This window comes from Myotis nattereri (genome assembly GCF_964212035.1).
Source record: "Myotis nattereri genome assembly, chromosome: 8".
In the NCBI taxonomy this organism is placed as follows: domain Eukaryota; kingdom Metazoa; phylum Chordata; class Mammalia; order Chiroptera; family Vespertilionidae; genus Myotis; species Myotis nattereri.
The window spans coordinates 37,788,742-37,810,445 of record NC_138083.1 but is presented as its reverse complement, the minus strand read 5'-3'; the positions used below and the strand labels follow the sequence as shown (position 1 = coordinate 37,810,445).

Genomic DNA, 21,704 nt, shown 5'->3' with positions numbered 1-21,704 from the left:
GTTGTTGGGTCCTTCTTTGTCTCTTGTTACAGCCTTTGTTTTACAGTCTTCTTGTCTGGTATAAGTATTGCTACTCCAGCTTCTTTGTTTTTCTGTTTCCATTTTCATGAACTGTCTTTCTCTATCCCTTTACTCTCAGTCTGTGTGTCTTTCAGTCTGGAGTGAGTCTCTTGTAAACAGGATAGGTAAGGGTCTTGTTTTGTTATCCATACAGTCACTGTATGCCTTTTGATTGGAACATTTAGTCCATTTGCATTTAAAATGATTGTTGATATATATATGTTTATGGACATTTTGTTCATATTTTTATTTTGAGAGCATGTTTATTAAAGCTGGGAACAGTGAAGCAAGGAAGGACTCAAATAGAAGAAACAACAGGAGAGAGAGCCCTCATGGGACTGCTTTGGCTCACTAAGAAGTCAGAAAAAAAGTGGGACTTGGAGACAGATTCAGGAGGTTAGCTTGGGATGAGCTGGGGTTAGGCTGGTTGCAAATCTTATAGGATCCCTTAGAGCAGTGGTTCTCAACCTTCCTAATGCCGAGACCCTTTAGTACAGTTCCTTATGTTGTGGTGACCCCCAACCATAAAATTGTTTTCGTTGCTACTTCATAACTGTAATTTTGCTACTGTTATGAATCGTAATGTAAATATCTGATATGCAGGATGTATTTTCACTGTTACAAATTGAACATAATTAAAGCATAGTGATTAATCACAAAAATAATATGTAATTATATATGTGTTTTCCGATGGTCTTAGGTGACCCCTGTGAAAGGGTCGTTGGACTCCCCCCCCAAAGAGGTCATGACACACAGGTTGGCAACCCACAGGCTGAGAACCGCTGCCTTAGAGTTTTGGAGATGCATGACTGAGAGGGAAGAAGAGGGGGAAGGGAAAGGCTTGGGCTTACTCCTGGGAGGGGGAGTTCATGTCTCTTTTACTTCTTTTTAAGGGAGACCCTTTAACATTTCTTGTAATACTGCTTTGGTGGTGATGAACTCCTTTAGCTTTTTGTTGTCTGGGAAGTTCTTTGTCCTGAATGATAGTTTTTGTGGGTAGAGTAATCATGGTTCTAGGTCCTTGCTTTGTATCATTTTGATTATTTCTTTTCTTTTCGTATTCCTTTTCTTTTTTAAATAAAGGGACATAGCAAATCCTGAGGTGGGGGAGAGGGAGTGAATTTTAAAATATGTGTTTTTTTAAATTGATTTTTTTAGAGAGAAGAAGGGGGGGGGAGAGAGAGAGAGAGAGAGAGAGAGAGAGAGAGAGAGAGAGAGAAACATTGATGAGTGAGAACCCTCTATTAGTTGCCTCCTGCACACTCTATACTGGGGCTCAAGACTGCAATCTGTGGATGTGCCCTGACCAGGGAATTGACCTGGTGACTTCTCAGTGCATGGGACAACACTCAACCAACTAAGCCACACCAGCCAGGGCACTTTGATATTATTTGCCAGTACCCCTGGCCTGCAAAGTTTCTGCTGACAGTCTTATGGGAGCTCCCTTGTAGGTAAATAATTGCTTTTCTCTTGCTGCTTTTAAGATTCTCTCTTTGTCTTTAACCCTTGGCATTTTAATTATGATGTGTTTTAGTGTGGGCCTCTTTGGATTCCTCTTGTTTGGACCCTCTGCACTTCCTGGGCTTGTATGTCTATTTTATTTCCCAGATTATGGAAGTTTTCTGTCATTATTTTTTCAAATAGGTTTTCAATTTCTTGCTCTCTCTCTTCTCCTTCCAGCACTCCCATGATGTGAATTTTGGTAGGTATGAAGTTGTACCAGAGGCTCCTTAGACATCCTCATTTTTCTGGAATCTTTTTTCTTTTTGCTTTTCTGTTGGTGTGTTGTTTTTTTTCTGCTTCCTTAGCTTCCATATCACTGATTTAATTCTCTGCTTTATCTACTCCACTCTTGATTCCCTGTAATATATTCTTCATTTCAGTTAGTGTATCCTTCATGTCTGACTGGTTCTTTTTTATGGTTTCCATGTCCTTTTTTATGCTATTGAAGTTCACAGTGAGTTCCTTGAGCATCCTCATAACCACTGTTTTGAATTTTGTACCTGGTAATTTTAATTAAAAATGTCTTTTTGGCTCTAGCCAGTTTGGCTCAGTGAATAGAATGTTGGCCTGTGGACTGAAGGGTCCTGGGTTCGGTTCAGGTCAAGGGTACATGCTTGGTTTGCAGGCTCAATCCCCAGTAGGGGATGTGCAGGAGGTAGCCAGTCTGTGATTCTCTCTCATCATTGATGTTTCTCTCTCTCTTTCCTTCTCTGAAATCAATAAAGATATATTTTAAAAAATCCTTTACCCATTAAAAAATTATTTTTTGTCAATCTTCACCTGAGGATATTTTTCCCATTGATTTTTTAGAGAGCGCAAGGGAGGGAGGGAGGGAGGGAGGAAGGGAGAGAGAGAGAGAGAGAGAGAGAGAGAGAGAGAGAGAGAGAGATGGGAGAGAGATTCATTGATTGGTTGCCTCCTGCATATGGCCTAACTGGGGCCAGGGATTCAACCTGCAACCCAGGTACGTGCCCTGGACTGGGAGTTGAACCTGTGACTTTTCTATGTCAGTTGAACCTGTGACTTTTCAATGGTTACTGCGGTGCTGTAACCATTGAGAACACCAGCCAGGGCTGTATCTGGTAATTTGCTTGACTCTATTTCTTTTTTTTTACTTTATTTATTTTTTTAAATTAAGTCTTTATCGTTCAGATTATTATTCTTTTTCCCCCCCATAGCTCCCCTCCACCCGGTTCCATCCCACCCTCTGCCCTTACCCCCAAGACCCCCCCACTGTCCTCATCCATAGGTGTACGATTTTTTTCCAGTCTCTTCCCGCACCCTCCCCCCCCCGAGAATAGTCCAATCCCTTTCTATGCCCCTGATTCTATTATATTCACCAGTTTATTCTGTTCATCAGATTTTTTATTCACTTGATTTTTAGATTCACTTGTTGATAGATGTGTATTTGTTGTTCATAATTTGTATCTTTACCTTTTTCTTCTTCTTACTCTTCTTAAAGGATACCTTCCAGCATTTCATATAATACTGGTTTGGTGGTGATGAACTCCTTTAGCTTTTTCTTATCTGTGAAGCTCTTTAGGTGACCTTCAATTCTGAATGATAGCTTTGCTGGGTAAAGTAATCTAGGTTGTGGGTTCTTGCTATTCATCACTTTGAATATTTCTTGCCACTCCCTTCTGGCCTGCAGAGTTTCTGTTGAGAAATCAGCTGACAGTCGTATGGGTACTCCCTTGTAGGTAACTGACTTTTTTTCTCTTGCTGCTTTTAAGATTCTCTCTTTGTCTTTTGCTCTTGGCATTTTAATTATGATGTGTCTTGGTGTGGTCCTCTTTGGATTCCTTTTATTTGGGGTTCTCTGCGCTTCCTGGACTTGTAAGTCTATTTCTTTCACCAGATAGGGGAAGTTTTCTGTCATTATTTCTTCAAATATGTTTTCACTATCTTGCTCTCCCTCTTCTTCTGGCACCTCCATAATTTGGATGTTGGTATGCTTGAAGTTGTCCTCGAGGCTCCTTACACTATCTTCATATTTTTGGGTTCTTTTTTCTTTTTTCTTTTCCGGTTGTGTGTTTTTTGCTTCTTCGTATTTCAAATCTTTGACTTGATTCTTGCGATCCTCTAGTCTGCTGTTGGAACTCTGTATACTGTTCTTTATTTCAGTCAGTGTATGCTTAATTTCTAGTTGGTCCTTTTTCATATTCTTGAGGGTCTCACTAGACTTCTTGAGAGTCTTACTCAATTTATTGGCGGTTTCTAGAAAATTCTTGAAAAACCTTAAAAGTGTGGTTTTGAACTCTATATCCAGTAGTTTGCTTTCCTCTATTTCTGTCATTTGTGACATGTTTCTTTGTCTCCGCATTTTTTATGCTTCCCTGTGTTGATAGAGTGGCTTTCTGTGCTAGGTGTCCTATAGGGCCCAGTGGCTCAGCCTCCCCAATTACCTGAGGTGGACACTCTTGGTGGACCCCTTTGTGGGCTTTGTGCACAATCTTGTAGTTAAGCCTTGATTGTTGTAGGTATCCCTGGGAGGAATTGACCTCCAGGCCAATTGGCTGTGAGATTCAGCTGTGTCTGCAGTGGGAGAACTTCTGAGCTGGAGACAACCTTCTGGGGCAAGACCGGCTTCAGTGGGGCTTTGGTGCTCACTGAGTCTGCCCCCTGAGTGTGTCCCTTATGGATCTGAGGAGTTGTAATTGGATGGTCCCACTCTGACCACTTGGATCTCTAAGGAGGTGCTAATTTAGCCTCTGCCCGAAACTACCCAGCAGGAGGTACAGAGAGATCTGCAGATTCCTCTTCTTTGTTTGGGATTTGGAGGTGCCCAGATGAGGCCCAGCTGTGAAGCAATGCAAGCTGCTGTGGGGCCTTCGGCCCTCTTTTGGAAGTTCTGGGTCTCTCTGACCCAGCTGCAGTTTGTTAGGTAATTTTCAGATTGCAAAGGGCCAGGGCTTTCACATGCAAAAGCCTCTGTGCACTGCTTGGGTGGGGCAGGGGTCTCAGGGAATCAACAGGGCGGAGCAAACAGCTATGGCAGATCCTCAGTCTCACCCTAAGAGGCCCCGCGTCTCAGTGTCCCGGTGATCACTCCAAGCACCTCTTAGAGAAAGCCGCCCTCGAGTTCTGCCCAATGCCAGACAGTCCAGTTTCTCCCAGTATGAGTCTGCGTCCCCAGAGACTCGCCCGGAACTGGAGTTCAGAGCAGCCGGGAGCTTGAGACTCCCTCCTGATTGAAAAAGACAACCGTATCCTCAGCCGCCTGCCCTTTCCACGTGCATCTCCGTACCTCTGCACTTTACTTCCGCACCTCCTCTGAGTTTCAGTGTGCTTTTCTCTTTCCTTCTAGTTGTAGAACTTCCACTCAGCCAGCCCTCCTGTGATTCTGGATGATGTCCGTTTTGTCTTTTAGTTGTATTTTTGAAGTGGTTGTGCAAGGCAGCAATTTCCAGTGTTTACCTATGCCGCCATCTTGGTTTCTCCCTTGACTCTATTTCATTTAGTTCTTTTTTTTTAAAATATATTTTATTGATTTTTTACAGAGAGGAAGGGAGAGAGACAGAGACTTAGAAACATCGATGAGAGAGAAACATCAATCAGCCGCCTCCTGCACATCTCCTACTGGGGATGTGCCCGCAACCCAGGTACATGCCCTTGATGGGAATTGAACCCGGGACCTTTCAGTCCGCAGGCCGACACTCTATCCACTGAGCCAAAGCGGTTAGGGCTCATTTAGTTCTTTTTCTAGAGATTTCTCCTATTCTTTTATTTGGGACATGTTTCTTTGTCTCCTCATTTTGTCTGCTTCCCTGTGTATGTTTCTATGTACAGTCAAACCTTGTTTCTCATACCTCTCCCATCTCGAACAATTCAGTTTTCAACCAAGTTGTTCACAGAAAAAATGTCTCAGTTGTCAAACCAAAACTTCAGTTGGTTTTCAACCTGCCAACCCTTTCATGCTGATACCTCAGCATGACAAATAGCATCTCAGGCAACAAACAAAGGAGAGAATGCTTTTGTTGCTGGTTAAATCGATGATTAGCACAATTTTAAAACATAAAGAGGCCATCAAGAGTGCTAATGATGGAAAGGGTGTGAAAGTGCTCACAAAACAACAATTACAGGCAATTGAATAGGTAGAAAAACTATTGTTGATTAGATAAATGAAAAGCAGTTAGCTGGTGATAGCATTTCTGAGGCAGTGATATATAAAAAAAATTGTTTAAAGCTAGTAGGGGGTAGTTTAATAAATTTATGATAAGTGCTTATTTATAAACAGTACATTATACATATACTAGTACTGTGTATAAGGAAGGTTAAAAGATGGAGTTGGAGAGAAACCAAGATGGCGGCATAGGTAAACACTGGAGATTGCTGCCTTGCACAACCACTTCAAAAATACAACTAAAAGGCCCTGACCGGTTTGGCTCAGTGGATAGAGCATTGGCCTGCGGACTCAAGGGTCCCAGGTTCGATTCCGGTCAGGGGCATGTACCTTGGTTGCGGGCACGTCCCCAGTGGGGAGTGTGCAGGAGGCGGCTGATCGATGTTTCTCTCTCATCGATGTTTCTAACTCTCTATTCCTCTCCTTTCCTCTCTGTAAAAAAATCAATAAAATACATTTAAAAAAGAAAGAAAAAAAATACAACGAAAAGATGGAACGGACATCATCCAGAACCACAGGAAGGCTGACTGAGTGGAAATTCTACAATTAGAAGGAAAGAGAAAAGCATACCGAGACTCAGAGGAGGTGCGGTGCGGAAGTAAAATACAAAGGTGCAGAGGTGCATGCAGAGAGGGCTAGCGGCTGAGGACATGATTGTCTTTTTCAAACGGGAGGGAGTCTCAAGCTCTGAACTCCAGTTCCGGGTGAGTCTCTGGGGACCCAGACTCATTCGGGAGAAACGGGACTGTCTGGCATCGGTTGGAACTCGAAGGCAGCTTTCTCTCGGAGGCGCTCACAGAGATTGCCGGGACCTCTGAGGGCAGGACTGAGAGCAGCTATACTGCTCGCTCTGCCTGCCCTGTTGATCCCCTGGGACCCCGCCCCACCCAAGCTGTGCAAGGAGGCTTTTGCATATGAAAGGCCCCGTCCTTTGTAATCTGAAAATTACTTAACAAACTGCAGCTGGCCCAAGGACCCACGGCAACTTGTGTTGCTTTACACCTGGCTTCTGCTGAGTAGCCTCAGGCAGAGGCTAGATTAACAGCTCCTTAGATCCAAGAGCCAGTGTACCCAGTGGTCAGAGTGGGACCATCCAATTACAACTCCTCAGATCCATAAGGGACACACTCAGGGGGCAGACTCAGTGAGCACCAAAGCCCCACTGAAGCAAGTCTTGCCCCATCAGGGTGTCTTCAGCACAGAAGTTCTCCCACTATAGACACAGCTGATTCTCACAGCCAATTGGCCTGGAGGTCAATTCCTCCCAGGGATACCTACAACAATCAAGGCTTAACTACAACAAGACTGTGCAGAAAGCCCACAAGGGGGTTCACCAAGAGTGTCCACCTCAGGTAATTGGGGAGGCTGAGCTGCTGGGCCCTATAGGACACCTAGCACAGAAAACCACTCTATCAACACAGGGAAGCATAAAAAATGCGGAGACAAAGAAACAGGATACAAATGACAGAAATGGAGGAAAGCAAACTACTGGATATACAGTTCAAAACCACACTTTTAAGGTTTTTCAAGAATTTTCTAGAAACCGCTGATAAACTTAATGAGACCCTCAAGAAATCTAGTGAGACCCTCGAGGTTGTGATAAAGGACCAACTAGAAATTAAGCATACACTGACTGAAATAAAGAATATTATACAGACTCCCAACAGCAGACTAGAGGATCGCAAGAATCAAGTCAAAGATTTGAAATACAAAGAAGCAAAGAACACCCAACCAGAAAAGCAAAATGAAAAAAGAATCCAAAAATACGAAGATAGTGTAAGGAGCCTCTGGGACAGCTTCAAGCGTACCAACATCCGAATTATAGGGGTGCCAGAAGAAGAGAGAGAGCAAGATATTGAAAACCTCTTTGAAGAAATAATGACAGAAAACTTCCCCTACCTGGTGAAAGAAATAGACTTACAAGTCCAGGAAGCGCAGAGAACCCCAAACAAAAGGAATCCAAAGAGGACCACACCAAGACACATCATAATTAAAATGCCAAGAGCAAAAGACAAAGAGAGAATCTTAAAAGCAGCAAGAGAAAGAAAGTCAATTACCTACAAGGGAGTACCCATACGACTTGTCAGTTGATTTCTCAACAGAAACAATGCAGGCCAGAAGGGAGTGGCAAGAAATATTCAAAGTGATGAATACCAAGAACCCACAACCAAGATTACTTTATCCAGCAAAGCTATCATTCAGAATTGAAGGTCAGATAAAGAGCTTCACAGATAAGGAAAAGCTAAAGGGGTTCATCACCACTAAACCAGTATTATATGAAATGCTGAAAGATATCTTTTAAGAAGAGTAAGAAGAAGAAAAAGGTAAAGATACAAATTATGAACAACAAATACACATCCATCAACAAATGAATCTAAAAATCAAGTGAATAAATAATCTGATGAACAGAATAAACTGGTGAATATAATAGAATCAGGGGCATAGAAATGGAGTGGACTGACTATTCTTCAGGGGGAAAGGGCTGTGGGGGATGCGGAAAGAGACTGAACAAAAATCGTGCACCTATGAATGAGGACGGTGGTGGGGGTTGAGGGCGGAGGGTGGGAGGGGAACCGGGTGGAGGAGAGCTATGAGGGGAAAAATAGAGGAACAACTGTAATAATCTGAACAATAAAGATTTAATTTTATTAAACAAACCGGTTTGGCTCAGTGGATAGAGCGTCGGCCTGCGGGCTGAATGGTCCCAGGTTCGATTCCGGTCAAGGGCATGTACCTGGGTTGCAGGCACAATCCCCAGTAGGAGATGTGCAGGACGCAGTTGATTGATGTTTCTCTCTCATCAATGTTTCTAACTCTCTATCTCTCTCCCTTCCTCTCTGCAAAAAAATCAATAAAATATATTTTTAAAAAAAGATTTAATTTTAAAAAATAGATGGAGTTGTTTGGGGGTCTGGAATGGATTAATTCAATTTAAATTATTTCTAATGGGAAAAATGATTTGATTTTCAGACAGCCTTCCAGAATGAATTAAGTTAGAGAAATGGGGTTCCACTGTATTAGGTAGAGCTGCTACATCTTCCATACTTGATACAGTGGCCTTATGTAGTAGGTGTTCTGTAGGGCTCAGTGGTGCAGCCTTCCTGATCACCTGAGCTTACAACAGTGGTTTGTGCTTTTTTTTTTTTAAATCTTTATTGTTGAGATTATTACAGATATCCTTCTTTCCACCCCCCCCCCATAGCTCCCATCCACCTGGTTCCCACCCCACCCCAGGCCGTTGCCATCCTATTGTCTGTGTCCATAGGTACTGCATACATAAAAGATCTTTGTCTAATCTCTTCCCACAGCCCCCATACCCCCTTCCCTCTGAGAATCGTCAGTCTGTTCCATTTCCATGCTCCTGATTCTATTCTATTCACCAGCTTATTCTGTTCATCAGATTTTTTATTCATTTGATTTTTAGATTTACTTGTTGATAGATGTGTATTTGTTGTCACTTTGTTGTTCATATTTTTTCTTTTTTTTTAAAAATCTTTATTGTTAAGATTACAGTTGTTCCTCTTTTTCCCCTCCATAGCTCCCCTCCACCCGGTTCCCACCTCACCCTCTGCCCTTACTCCCACCACCCACTGTCCTCATCCATAGGTATATGATTTTTGTCTAGTCTCTTCCTGCACCCCCAACCCCTTTCCCCCCCGAGAATTGTCAGTCCACTCCCCTTTCTATGCCCCTGATTCTATTATATTCACCAGTTTATTCTGTTCATCAGATTTTTTATTCACTTGGTTTTTAGATTCACTTGTTGATAGATGTGTATTTGTTGTTCATAATTTGTATCTTTACCTTTTTCTTCTTCTTCTTCCTCTTCTTAAAGAATACCTTTCAGCATTTCATATAGTACTGGTTTTGTGGTGATGAACTCCTTTAGCTTTTTCTTATCTGTGAAGCTCTTTATCTGACCTTCAATTCTGAATGATAGCTTTGCTGGGTAAACTAATCTTGGTTGTAGGTTCTTGCTACTCATCACTTTGAATATTTCTTGCCACTCCCTTCTGGCCTGCAAAGTTTCTGTTGAGAAATCAGCTGACAGTCGTATGGGTACTCCCTTGTAGGTAACTGACTGTTTTTCTCTTGCTGCTTTTAAGATTCTCTCTTTGTCTTTTGCTCTTGGCATTTTAGTTATGATGTGTCTTGGTGTGGTCCTCTTTGGATTCCTTTTGTTTGGGGTTCTCTGCGCTTCCTGGACTTGTAAGTCTATTTCTTTCACCAGGTAGGGGAAGTTTTCTGTCATTATTTCTTCAAAGAGGTTTTCAATACCTTGCTCGCTCTCTTCTTCTGGCACCCCATAATTCAGATGTTTGTATGCTTGAAGCTGTCCCAGAGGCTCCTTACACTATCTTCATATTTTTAGATTCTTTTTTCTTTTTTCTTTTCTGGTTGTGTGTTTTTTGCTTCTTCGTATTTCAAATCTTTGACTTGATTCTTGCGATCCTCTAGTCTGCTGTTGGGAGTCTGTATAATATTCTTTATTTCAGTCAGTGTATGCTTAATTTCTAGTTGGTCCTTTTTCATATCCTCGAGGGTCTCACTAGACTTATTGAGGGTCTTACTAAATTTATCGGCGGTCTCACTAGACTTATTGAGGGTCTTACTAAATTTATCTGCGGTTTCTAGAAAATTCTTGAAAAACCTTAAAACTGTGATTTTGAACTCTATATCCAGTAGTTTGCTTTCCTCCGGTTCTGTCATTTGTGACCTGTTTCTTTGTCTCCGCATTTTTTATGCTTCCCTGTGTTGACAGAGTGGTTTTCTGTGCTAGGTGTCCTATAGGGCCCAGTGGCTCAGCCTCCCCAATTACCTGAGGTGGACACTCTTGGTGCACCCCTTTGTGTGCTTTGTGCACAGTCTTGTTGTAGTTAAGCCTTGATTGTTGTAGGTATCCCTGGGAGGAATTGACCTCCAGGCCAATTGGCTGTGAGATTCAGCTGTGTCTACAGTGGGAGAACTTCTGTGCTGGAGACACCCTTCTGGGGCAAGACTTGTTTCAGTGGGGCTTTGGTGCTTACTGAATCTGCCCCCTGAGTGTGTCCCTTATGGATCTGAGGAGTTGTAATCTGGATGGTCCCACTCTGACCACTGGGTACACTGGCACTTGGATCTCTAAGGAGGTGCTAATTTAGCCTCTGCCCGAAACTACCCAGCAGGAGATACAGAGAGATCTGCAGATTCCTCTTCTTTGTTTGGGATTTGGCGGTGCCCAGATGAGGCCCAGCTGTGAAGCAATGCAAGCTGCTGTGGGGCCTTGGGCCTTCTTTTGGATGATCTGGGTCTCTCTGACCCAACTGCAGTTTGTTAGGTAATTTTTGATTGCAAAGGGCCAGGCCATTCATATGCAAAAGCCTCTGCGCACAGCTTGGGTGGGGCGGGGGTCTCAGGGAATCAACAGGGCGGAGCAAACAGCTATGGCTGCTCCTCAGTCCTACCCTAAGAGGTTCCGGGTCTCAGTGGCCCGTGGTAATTGCTGAAAGCCCCAATGATAGAAAGCTGCCCTTGAGTTCTGCTCACTGCCAGACAGTCCAGTTTCTCCCCGTATGAGTCTGCGTCCCCAGAGACTGACCCAGAACTGGAGTCAGGGTCATTGGGAGCTTGTGTCTCCCTCCCAGTTGAAAAAGACAACCTCGTCCTCAGTTGCCAGCCCTTTCCACGTGTGCCTCCATACCTCTGCACTTTACTTCCGCACCTCCTCTGAGTCTCAGTGTGCTTTTCTCTGTCCTTCTAGTTGTAGAATTTCCACTCAGCCAGCCTTCCTGTGATTCTGGATGATGTCTGTTTTGTCTTTTAGTTGTATTTTTGAAGTGGTTGTGCAAGGCAGCAATTTCAGGTGTTTGCGTATGCTGCCATCTTTGTTTCTCCTGTTCATATATTTTTTTTATGTTTACCTTTTTCCTCTTCTTCCTCTTGTTAAAGAATACTCTTTAGCCAAAACCGGTTTGGCTCAGTGGATAGAGCGTCGGCCTGCGGACTGAAAGGTCCCAGGTTTGATTCCGGTCAAGGGCATGTACCTGGGTTGTGGGCACATCCCCAGTAGGAGATGTGCAGGAGGCAGCTGATCAATGTTTCTCTCTCATCGATGTTTCTAACTCTCTATCTCTCCCTTCCTCTCTGTAAAAAATCAATAATAAAATTTTTTTTAAAAAAGAATACTCTTTAGCATTTCATATAATACTGGTTTGGTGGTGATGAACTCCTTTAGCTTTTTCTTATCTGTGAAGGTCTTTATCGGACCTCTAGTTCTAAATGATAGCTTTGCTGGGTAGAGTATTCTTGGTTGTAGGTTCTTGCTATTCATCCCTTTGAATATTTCTCGCCACTCCCTTCTGGCCTGCATAGTTTCTGTTAAGAAATCAGCTGAGAGTCATATGGGTAACTACCTTGTAGGTAACTAACTTTTTTTCCTGCTGCTTTTAAGATTCTCTCTTTGTCTTTTGCTCTTGACATTTTAATTATGATGTGTCTTGGTGTGGTCCTCTTTGGATTCCTTTGTTTGGGTTTCTCTGTGCTTCCTGGACTTGTAAGTCTATTTCTTTCACCAGGTAGGGGAAGTTTTCTGTCATTATTTCTTCAAATATGTTTTCACTATCTTGCTCTCTCTCTTCTTCTGGCACCCCCATAATTCGGATGTTAGTAGGCTTTAAGTTGTCCCCGAGGCTCCTTACACTATCTTCATATTTTTTTATTCTTTTTTCTTTTTGCTCTTCTGGTTAGGTGTTTTTTGCTTCCTCGTATTTAAAATCATTGACTCGATTCTTGGGATCCTTAGTCTACTGCTGAATCCCTGTATATTATTCTTTTTTAAAAAAAATATATTTTATTGATTTTTTACAGAGAGGAAGGGAGAGGGATAGAGATTTAGAAACATCGATCAGCTGCCTCCTGCACACCTCCTAGTGGGGATGTGCCCGCAACCCAGGTACATGCCCTTGACCAGAATCGAACCTGGGACCTTTCTGTCTGCAAGCCGACGCTCTATCCACTGAGCCAAACCGGTTTCAGCTTTGTATATTATTCTTTATTTCAGTTAGTGTATGCTTAATTTCTGACTGGCCCTTTTCCATTTTTTTGGCATTCTTACTAAGATCCTTGAAGGTCTCACTAAGTTCCTTGGAGATTTCTGGAAGATTCTTGAGTAACCTTATAACTGTGGTTTTGAACTCTATATCCAGTATTTTGCTTTCTTCCATTTCTTTCATCTGTGACATGTTTCTTTTTCTCCAGGTTTGGCTGCTTCCCTGTGTTTGTTTCTATGTATTGGGTAGCTGCTAAGTCTCCTTGAGTTGATAGAGTAGCTTTGTGTGCTAGGTGTCCTATAGGGCCCAGTGGCTCAGCCTCCCCAATCACCTGAGGTAGACACTCTTGGTGCACCCCTTTGTGGGCTGTGTGCACAGTCTTGTAGCTGAGCCTTGATTATTGTTGGTATCACTGGGAGAAATTGACCTCCAGGCTAACTGGCTGTGGGGACCAGCTGTGACTACAGTGGGAGAGCTGCTGTGCAGGAGACACCCTTATTAGGCAGGACTTGCTTCATTGGGGCTTTGGTGCTCACTGAATCTGCCCCTTGAGTATGTCACTTATGGATGTGAAGAGTTGTAATCTGGTATGGTCTCACACTGATCACTGGGTACACTGTCTCTTGGATCTCCAAGGAGGTGCAAAGTGAGCCACTGCCTAGGGCAGCCGTGGGCAAACTATGGCCCGTGGGCCGGATCTGGCCTGTTTGAAATGATATAAAGCTAAAAAAAAAAAAAAAAGAGACCGTACCCTTTTATGTAATGATGTTTACTTTGAATTTATATTCACACAAACACTCCATCCATGCTTTTGTTCCAGCCCTCCGGTCCAGTTTAAGAACCCATTGTGGCCCTCGAGTCAAAAAGTTTGCCCACCCCTGGTCTAGGGCCACCCAGCAGGAGCTACAGAGAGATCTGCAGATTTCTCCTCTTTGTATCAGATTTGGAAGTGCCCAGACAAGGCCCAGCTGTGAAGAAAGGCAGGCTGGTGTTGGTGCCGGCCTTTTATTGATAGCTTTGGGGCTCCCTGACCCAGCTGTTGCTTGGTTGATAGGGTTTAGGCTGAGAAAGGACAGGCCATTCATATGCAAAAGCCACTGCACACAGCTTGGGTGGGGTTGTAAATCTGGTGGGTGTGGGGGTCTCAGGGAATCACAAGGGCAGAGCAAACAGAAATGTCTGCCAGTCAGCCCTGCATCCAGGAGGTCCCAGCACAGAAACAATGACTGCTGGGAGCACCTCAGTCTGGAAGAAAGCCAGCCCTGTGTTCCTGCCCTGATGCCAGACAGTCCAGTTTCTCCCGTACCTGTCTGGGTCCTCCAGAGCCTTGCCCAACACTGGAGCTCAGAACAAGTGGGAGCTTGTAAATTCAGTTTGCGGTGCCGCCTTTTAAGAGGAGCATTTGGGTCTCTAGCAGCCTGTGTATCACTCAGCTCCAATTCATACATGTTTTTACAGTCTGTAGTTCTTACTGCCTGTAGGGTCTTCTTTCCCCAGCTCTCGGAACCCTGGGCTGGGGGTCTGGTGTGGAGCTGGGACTCCTTGCTCCTCCAGGCAGCCTCCAAAGCGGTGATCTTCCTCATGATTAAAAAAGCAGCATACCCGGGTGCTGGACCAGCCCGTTCTGTGCCTCCGCACCTCCTACCAGTCTCAGTGCGCTTTCTTCTATACCTCCCTAATTGTAGTGCTTCCACTCAGCCAGCTTTCCCAGTTCTGGATGATAGTTGTTCTGTATATTAGTTGTAATTTTGATGCATTAGAGCAGGGGTCCTCAAACTTTTTAAACAGGGGGCCAGTTCACTGTCCCTCAGACCATTGGAGGGCCTGACTATAGTTTAAAAAAAAACAATGAACAAATTCCTATGCACACTGCACATCTTATTTTGAAGTAAAAAAACAATACGGGAAGAAATACAATATTTGTATTTGCATGTGGCCCGCGGGCCGTAGTTTGAGGACCCCTGCATTAGAGGGTGGTGAGAGAACTGTGGTCATGCAGGGATGTCCCTGTTCTCAGGAGCTGTGTGGTATTTGTATAGGGGTGAAGCAGCGTGGCGGATGCAGCTTACTTTCAAATGGATGCGAGAAAACTGTGTATGTACCTGAGAGGGATGATGCAACTATGGCAAAATATTGACAATTGGTGATTTTGGGTAAAGGACATGGTGTGGTGTTCATTATACTATTCTTTCAAATCAGGGCAGGGGGTTCCTCCACTGCTGTGCCAGGGGCAGAGAGGGGGCCCAGATTCCACACATCAGACACTCCCCCCCCCCCCCCCGGGCTGATACAAGGAGTCCAGGGTCCTTCCCTAAGAACCTGACCAAAACGCAAGGCCCTTCCCCTGCTGCAGCAGCAACACTCATGCTCGGAGGGGTAACAGTCTACCCTGGCCCCACAGGCCCGGCATGGGGAGAGCTGTGCGGCCAGCTGGATGGTTGCCCTTTAATCCAGCCTGGCTGTCTCCTGCATTCACTCACACCCTGAGTGGCTGTGCCCAAGAAACCCCTTCACTTACCCTTTAAGTCACCCCCAGCTACATCTCAGGGTAGGGGTAGGCCCATGAAGGCTCCAGTTCTAGTTCATCAGAGCTACCCATGGTCACTGCTCAGCGTCACTAACAGGGTCCAGAGATGAGAGCACGCATTCTGAGCACGAGCGGTCTGGCCCACAGGATTGGGGTGCGCTCTGAGAGGCCCCACCGGGGAGGGGGGGCAGCCCGAGTAAAGCTCCTGGGAAGGTCGCTCTGTGCATCCTCTGGGCCTGAGTCACTGGGAGACCAAGTGTCTGCAACCTAGCCTGCCCCAGGCCTTTCTAAAAGGCATGTTCTCACCACAGGGCATCAGAGCCTCCCATCCTTCTGCCTAGAATCCCCGTCCGCAGAAGTTAGTGAACACCCACGTCCTTCCAGCTGACCAGAGTGCTCTTGGCCAGGCAGGTTTGGTGGTGCCATCGCAGGTCCCCACAGCTTGCTACCACCTGCTGTAGACTTGGATGCAGGTTCAGTGTCTGTCTCCCCACCAGAGTGAGCGCTCTGAATGAACTGTGGGCGCTGGGCCTGGTAGAGGAACTCCTCGGGAGGCACGTTCAGTGCACTGTCAGGGTGGAGGCAGCTGTGGGGGTGAGGGTATCGAGTACCCCATCCCAGGACATATGCAGAGTTGGGTCTGGTTGTTAGTGAGGGCAGCCCATCTTAGTTCCCATACAACAGCTATTACGCATTTATTTATCAGAGGAAGCCAGTAAGTAGATGCTGTACACGTGTCCAGGTGAGGAAATTGAGAACTTGATTTTCTTGCCCAGGATCATGGAGCTGTTGACAGCTGGAATCACGGCCTGTGCCCAGGCCCGCTGTCTTCATGGAGCTGCTGTTTGGGAGGGAGTCTGGCTTAGTCTTCTGGGGAGTCTACTCCCCCTGCCTTCTCCCAGCCTGGCCCACCCACCACAATAACACCATGAGCCCTTGGTACACGTTACCTCATTTATTCTCACAACATGCCTGTGAGGTAGGGAGGGGCAGGGACTGTCCCCATTTTACAGAGGAGGAAGTTGAGGCACACGGAGGTCAAGTGACTTGCCCAAGGTCACAGACGGTGGCCAAACTGGGATGGAGCCCCAGAACAGGCCCTCAGTTCACCCAGGGCCCCTGCAGCAAGTGCTGGACACGAGAACGTCTCCAGTGCTGTAGCCTACACCCGGCAGAGAGCAGCCCTCGTGCACTGAGCTTGCTGCAGGCTGGGCCTCGCCCTCCCCTCCTCCTGCCCTCCCCACCCCTCCCCACAGACCGGGGCCATTGCAGCTCAGGGCTCATGACACCCTGGGAGTGGGGCTAGGGGGCAGGGGAGAAAGAAGGGTGGATGGGGTAAAAAAAAAAAAAAAAAAAAAAAAAAGAAGAACAGAACAGAAAACTTAGAGGCTGGGCAGGTGGGAGACGGAAAAAAAAAAAAGGCTGCTTACACACAAAGTATATATTTTTACACACACTTGTACACACACCTAGATATAGTACATGTAAAAATATATGCTATTCACACACCTGCCTCCTGCCAGGTGCCCCAAGAGCCAGCGGTGGCGCTGGTGGGCATGGTGAGCAGATGGGTGTTTGTTAAATATACACTCTAAGAGGTCTATGTGCATATGTACACATACTACAGACACAGCCGCCTGCCCCCCGGGTACTGTACACAGGCTTAGCCAGGGACAGACAAATGGGGTCCCTCAAGTGTCCTCTGTGAGTCACTGAGCCATACATTTTGCTGGAAGAAGGGCTGGAGAGAAGAAAAAGGCAGGAGTCTGGAATGTGATACTGTAGTTTTTATCTCATTTCCCTCCCAAATACTTATACCCTCCTCATCTTTTCAGGGAGATGCATCGCCTGCTTGAGGGCTGGCAGATCACAGGGTGGGGGTTGCTTCTGCTGAGAGGAACCTACATCTGTGTGTGTGCACATGTGTGACTGTGTGTGAGCACTTGGTGGGGAGGGAACATGTGTCCATCTCTGTCCTCTGGGCTCTCCCCTGCAAAGAGGGCTGAGACCCAGAAAGCCACCAGCCGGGATGGTGACCCCTGTGTGAGCTCTGAAGGGAAAGAAACGTAAGAATGAAAACTTCGAGGTCAGCGTGAGGGTAGCTGGGAAAGGAAGGACATGGCAGGTGCCCAAGGCTGCCCTTGGACTGTCGTCTTGTAAACAAGCTCGTTTAAGTTCTCATTAGACAGAACAAGTAAAAAGACTGCAACCTGCAGGCTGGGCCGGGCGTTGCTGAAGTCCCTCCATCTAGTCCACCACGGCCAGCAAGAGGAAAGAAAGTTTTATAGTTTTGTGTTTTTGTTGACTTTTTTTGTGTGTGAAGTCTTCATAACCTAAAGCTGGGAGGGACCCAAAAAAGCCAAATTGTGAGCCCTTGTATGCATCAATTTGAAAGTTGGCTCAGGGTCTCTAGATAGAATAACCATACTAAAGGTTGAGAAAATTTTGTTCCATTCGTATTTAGTTTGTGTGTTTTTGTTTTTTTTTTAAAATGACTGAAAATTGTTGGCTTCCTGCTTCCTGGTCTCAGAGCCGGGTCTGGGCCTCAGGGACGTAGATCTCGATGCTGTCCGCACTCTCTGTGGCCGAGTTCTGCCTCACGGAAGCTGCCCGCTTGGCGGCCAGGAGTCTCTTGCGCGCCTCCTGACGCTGCTTGTCCCCGGTGTCGGAGGCCTTGTCGCGGCTCACTGCCGGCTTGGATTTGGCTGGCTTCTTTGGGACCGGAGGGGGTGGTTTCTTTTCTTCCTTTAGTGAGACAGTGAGGAGGGAAGAGAAATAAAATAAAGGTGCCACCTTTGGTGTGGCACTACCACTCCCTATATGCTGGCAGCTGTAGTCTCCACCCCAGCCTCCCCGCATTGGGCACAAGCAACACACATTTGGAATCAGGAAGCCACAAGAAGCAATGATAGTGGGAATAGCACAGGCATAGGAACAAAAAGCAAGCTTAGAATCCTAGAATGTTCCAGCAGGAAGGGATAGACAGGTGACCTTTTCCACCCCTGCTCTGAACCATTGGATCCTGAGACTCAGGCAGGAATGATCTGAGTCACAGCCAGAGATGGGATTAAATTCAGGGCCTCCAACTCTCAGGCCACATGCTATTCTAGGGGATCAGAACTTCCAAGGCCCACAGTCCAGTCACCATAGGGTCACTGGTTCTGCTGTTTTACAGAAGAACCTGGGCCTCAGGGAAGAGCTGGCTCTGGTATACTCCTGCGTAGCCCCAGGAGAAGGACCTTTTTTCTGCCTCTGGAGTTTCAACAGCCTATTCTAGTGTTCAAGGCTGTGGGCACCTCTCCAAGGAGCCCCATTTTCTGAACATGCAGTGGCAAACTTCAGAGGGCAGCCTCACTACACAGAGAGAGCAGCATGCTGGATGAGTGCTGAGCATGGACCCCACGCATGGATGGACGTGAGCCCCCAGCTCAAAGACGACACATGGAGAAGGGAGCCAAGCAGCACTGACCGATGTGGGCAGCGTTATTGCCGACCAGGAATTTGTCCCTGGACTTCCCCTCCGCACTGCTCCATGCTCACCTTCCTCTTCTCGGGCGTCTCCACCAGCTGCCAGCTATTGGCCTTGAGATGGTAGAGTTCATCAAACTTCATGCTGATGTCCTCGATGGAGAGCTGTAGCAGGTCCCAGAACCCTGCCAGGTCCTGGGCTGTTGGACGTGGGTTGGCGTCAGGGTTCTGTGGGGCAGAGCGTTATCAGTGGGACAAGCAAGGCAGAGACATGTCCTGCCCCCCGGCCACGGTTGGGGTCTCTTGGGGCCTAGTCTAGCTCTCCTATGCCCAGGGTCAGTACTGCATGAGTGAATTAAGGTAGTTCCTTGTTAAGGGCCATTAGTAAACACTGGCTTAATCTGGCTTAATTTACGTCAGCTAAAATTAAGTGCAAGGGCAAAGCCACGCCCTGAAGGCGGAACCCAGTCAAGAGATTGGACGCCACTCAGTCTGACTCTCCCGCCCAGTGGTAAGGGGATGGATCTCATGATGTCGAAGGCCCACCCAGATGTGATGTAACTTCCTGTAATTCGAGTATATAATAAACAGCTTGCACTCTCTGTGTCTGTCCCTCCATCAGAGGGCAGGCTCTCTCTGTGTCTCGAGTCAGAGGGCAGACATCACACCCAGCCCAAGCTTTTAATCTAATTTTATGTCTGTCTTTCATTATTCTTTAATCCTGAAAGCGCCTCCTAACTTGTACAAGCAGGTTCACGTCTCCCCCTCCATGCGAGACGCAGAGAAAAGGCCCAAGCGCGCCCGGCATAATTCCTGGTCACTACCAGCCCTGATGGTGGAGATCTTTGGGAGAAAGAGCAAGTCCTATCATGAGAGTAGGCTCTGCACATACATGGGAGACTGAGGCCTTTGCCACCACGGTAGGGCTGCAGGGAGGAAGGCCCGCCTGCCCCTCATGCATGCCAGGCCAACAACAGTTCTCATTTTACAGGGAGAAAACAGAAGTCCCTGGCATGGTCTCACAGTCAGGTGGGGAGAAGCCAGGATCCCTCCCATCATTTTGTTCTCTGACAACATGTTCCTCATCATGACTGTCCAAGCCAAACCCCTACAGGTCCTGGAGACGAACACTGACACTGCCCTCTACCTCTAAGAGTACAGCCCCTTTGGCAAGTTGGAGAGAGGTTTTCACACTCCCAGCAGGAAGGGGTGAGGAAGAGGGAAACCCATCAAGCCTAGTGGTGATATTTTAAAATTTCTTACCTTGACTGTTTTCTTAGATGTTTTCTTATATGCCTAATAAAATAAATCAATGCTAACTGAACTTTAACTTTCATTGGCTATTTTTATATCAGTTTTCTGTTTCAAAAGGTTTAGCGATCTGAAAAGACCACTCCTGGCCCCTTTCTTGCACTAGGCATTGTCATCACCTTTCTATTGCCACAAGGAGGTCACAGAGGCTCAGAGGGGTTAATTCAGCTGAGGGAGCTGGCAGGCTGCCAAAGGCTAGAAGCCCTGCTGTGGAGTAAGAAAAAATCACACTCACCAAGTTTTGCTCACAGAGGCCCCGGAACTGCTGGAATTTCTGGGACATCAGTAGCTGGGCACTGCCCACAGCACTGAGGACTTTTCCTAAGACTGAGAAAGAGAAGGTGGAATAGACTGACTGAGCCAAGCACAGGTTTCCTGGGTGGAAGGCAGGACACGGTCATAGCTTCCATCTCCCTGCCCCATCTTGCGATACCAGTCATTATTAAGTGACTAGAGACCCAATGCACGAAATTCGTGCAAGGGGCTCCACCCTTGCAGCCGAGGCGGCTTGCCTCGGCCTTCACAGCCCCAGCTTCATCTGGAAGGTCGGCTGGTCTAATTAGCATATTATGCTTTTATTATTATTATAGATGGCAGTTGGTCTTTGTGAAAAACGCAAACAATACATAAAAATGAACTCCATTTTATGGCAATAAATTTGAAAACAGTTTAAGTGGAAAATTTTTCCAGAAAAATGTAAATTACTCTCATAGACTCAAGAAGAAATAGAAAATCTGATTAGGTAAATAACTGTTTTTAAAAAGTGAAGCAAGCCGAAACCGGTTTGGCTTAGTGGATAGAGGTTGGCCTGCGGACTGAAAGGTCCCAGGTTCGATTCCGGTCGGGGGCATGTACCTGGGTTGCGGGCACTTCCCCAGTAGGGGATGTGCAGGAGGCAGCTGATCGATGTTTCTCTCTCATCGATGTTTCTAGCTCTCTATCCCTCTCCCTTCCTCTCTGTGGAAAATCAATAAAATATATTAAAAAAAAAAAAGTGAAGCAAAAAAACACAAACAGTGAAGCGGAACTTAAGCTTTCCAGAAAAAGAAACCAGGCCTATGTAGTTTTACAGATGAGGTTTTTTTTGTTGTTTTTTAAAAATATATTTTTATTGATTTCAGAGAGGAAGGGAGAGGGAGGGAGAGATAGAAACAATGATGAGAGAGAATCATTGATCGGCTGCCTCCTGCACACCCACTACTGGGGATCGAGCCCGCAACTCAGGCACGTGCCCTTGACCAGTATCGAACCTGGGACCCTTCAGTCTGTAGTCTGACGCTCTATCCACTGAGCCAAACTGGCTAGGGCTACAGATGAGGTTTTACAAAACCTTCAAGGAACAGATAATCCCTGTCTTATATTCAAACTCTTCCAAAGAGTAAGTAAAGATAGAAAATGACACAACTAATTTCAGGAGCCCTGACAGCAGATAGGACATGCCAAGAACAGATCACTTTCATTATGAACATAAATGTAAAAGTCTTAAATAAGATATAAGCAAAGAGACTCCCAAAAGAAGAGTTAGCCAGGAATACAGGTTGATCTTTTAGTGTGACTTTAAAGTGGTGGCCTAAAGAAATACCACCTCCCATTCCTCTCAGAAATCCCTGAAAAGCAAAACAGAGTAAACAAGAAGTGGAAATGCAAATCGTATCTGATAGAACCTGGAGCACAATGTGAACTG

The 21,704-nt window shown here is 45.9% G+C and overlaps 1 protein-coding gene across 17 annotated transcripts in view; it reads right to left on the bottom strand.

Annotated features, from left to right (window-relative positions):
- Positions 1-16,181: 16,181 nt before the first annotated feature.
- The window catches only part of DLGAP4 (DLG associated protein 4), a 182,299-nt gene continuing 176,776 nt past the window's right edge, over positions 16,182-21,704 (bottom strand). For all 17 annotated transcript variants that reach the window (XM_081097068.1, XM_081097059.1, XM_081097072.1 and 14 more), the window contains 3 exons: positions 20,256-20,347; positions 18,782-18,937; positions 16,182-17,986 (listed from right to left, as the gene is read on the bottom strand). In XM_081097068.1, the coding sequence (XP_080953194.1) occupies positions 17,768-17,986; positions 18,782-18,937; positions 20,256-20,347 (467 nt within the window). In that variant the 3' untranslated portion in view covers positions 16,182-17,767. The remainder of the gene's footprint in view (positions 17,987-18,781; positions 18,938-20,255; positions 20,348-21,704) is intronic.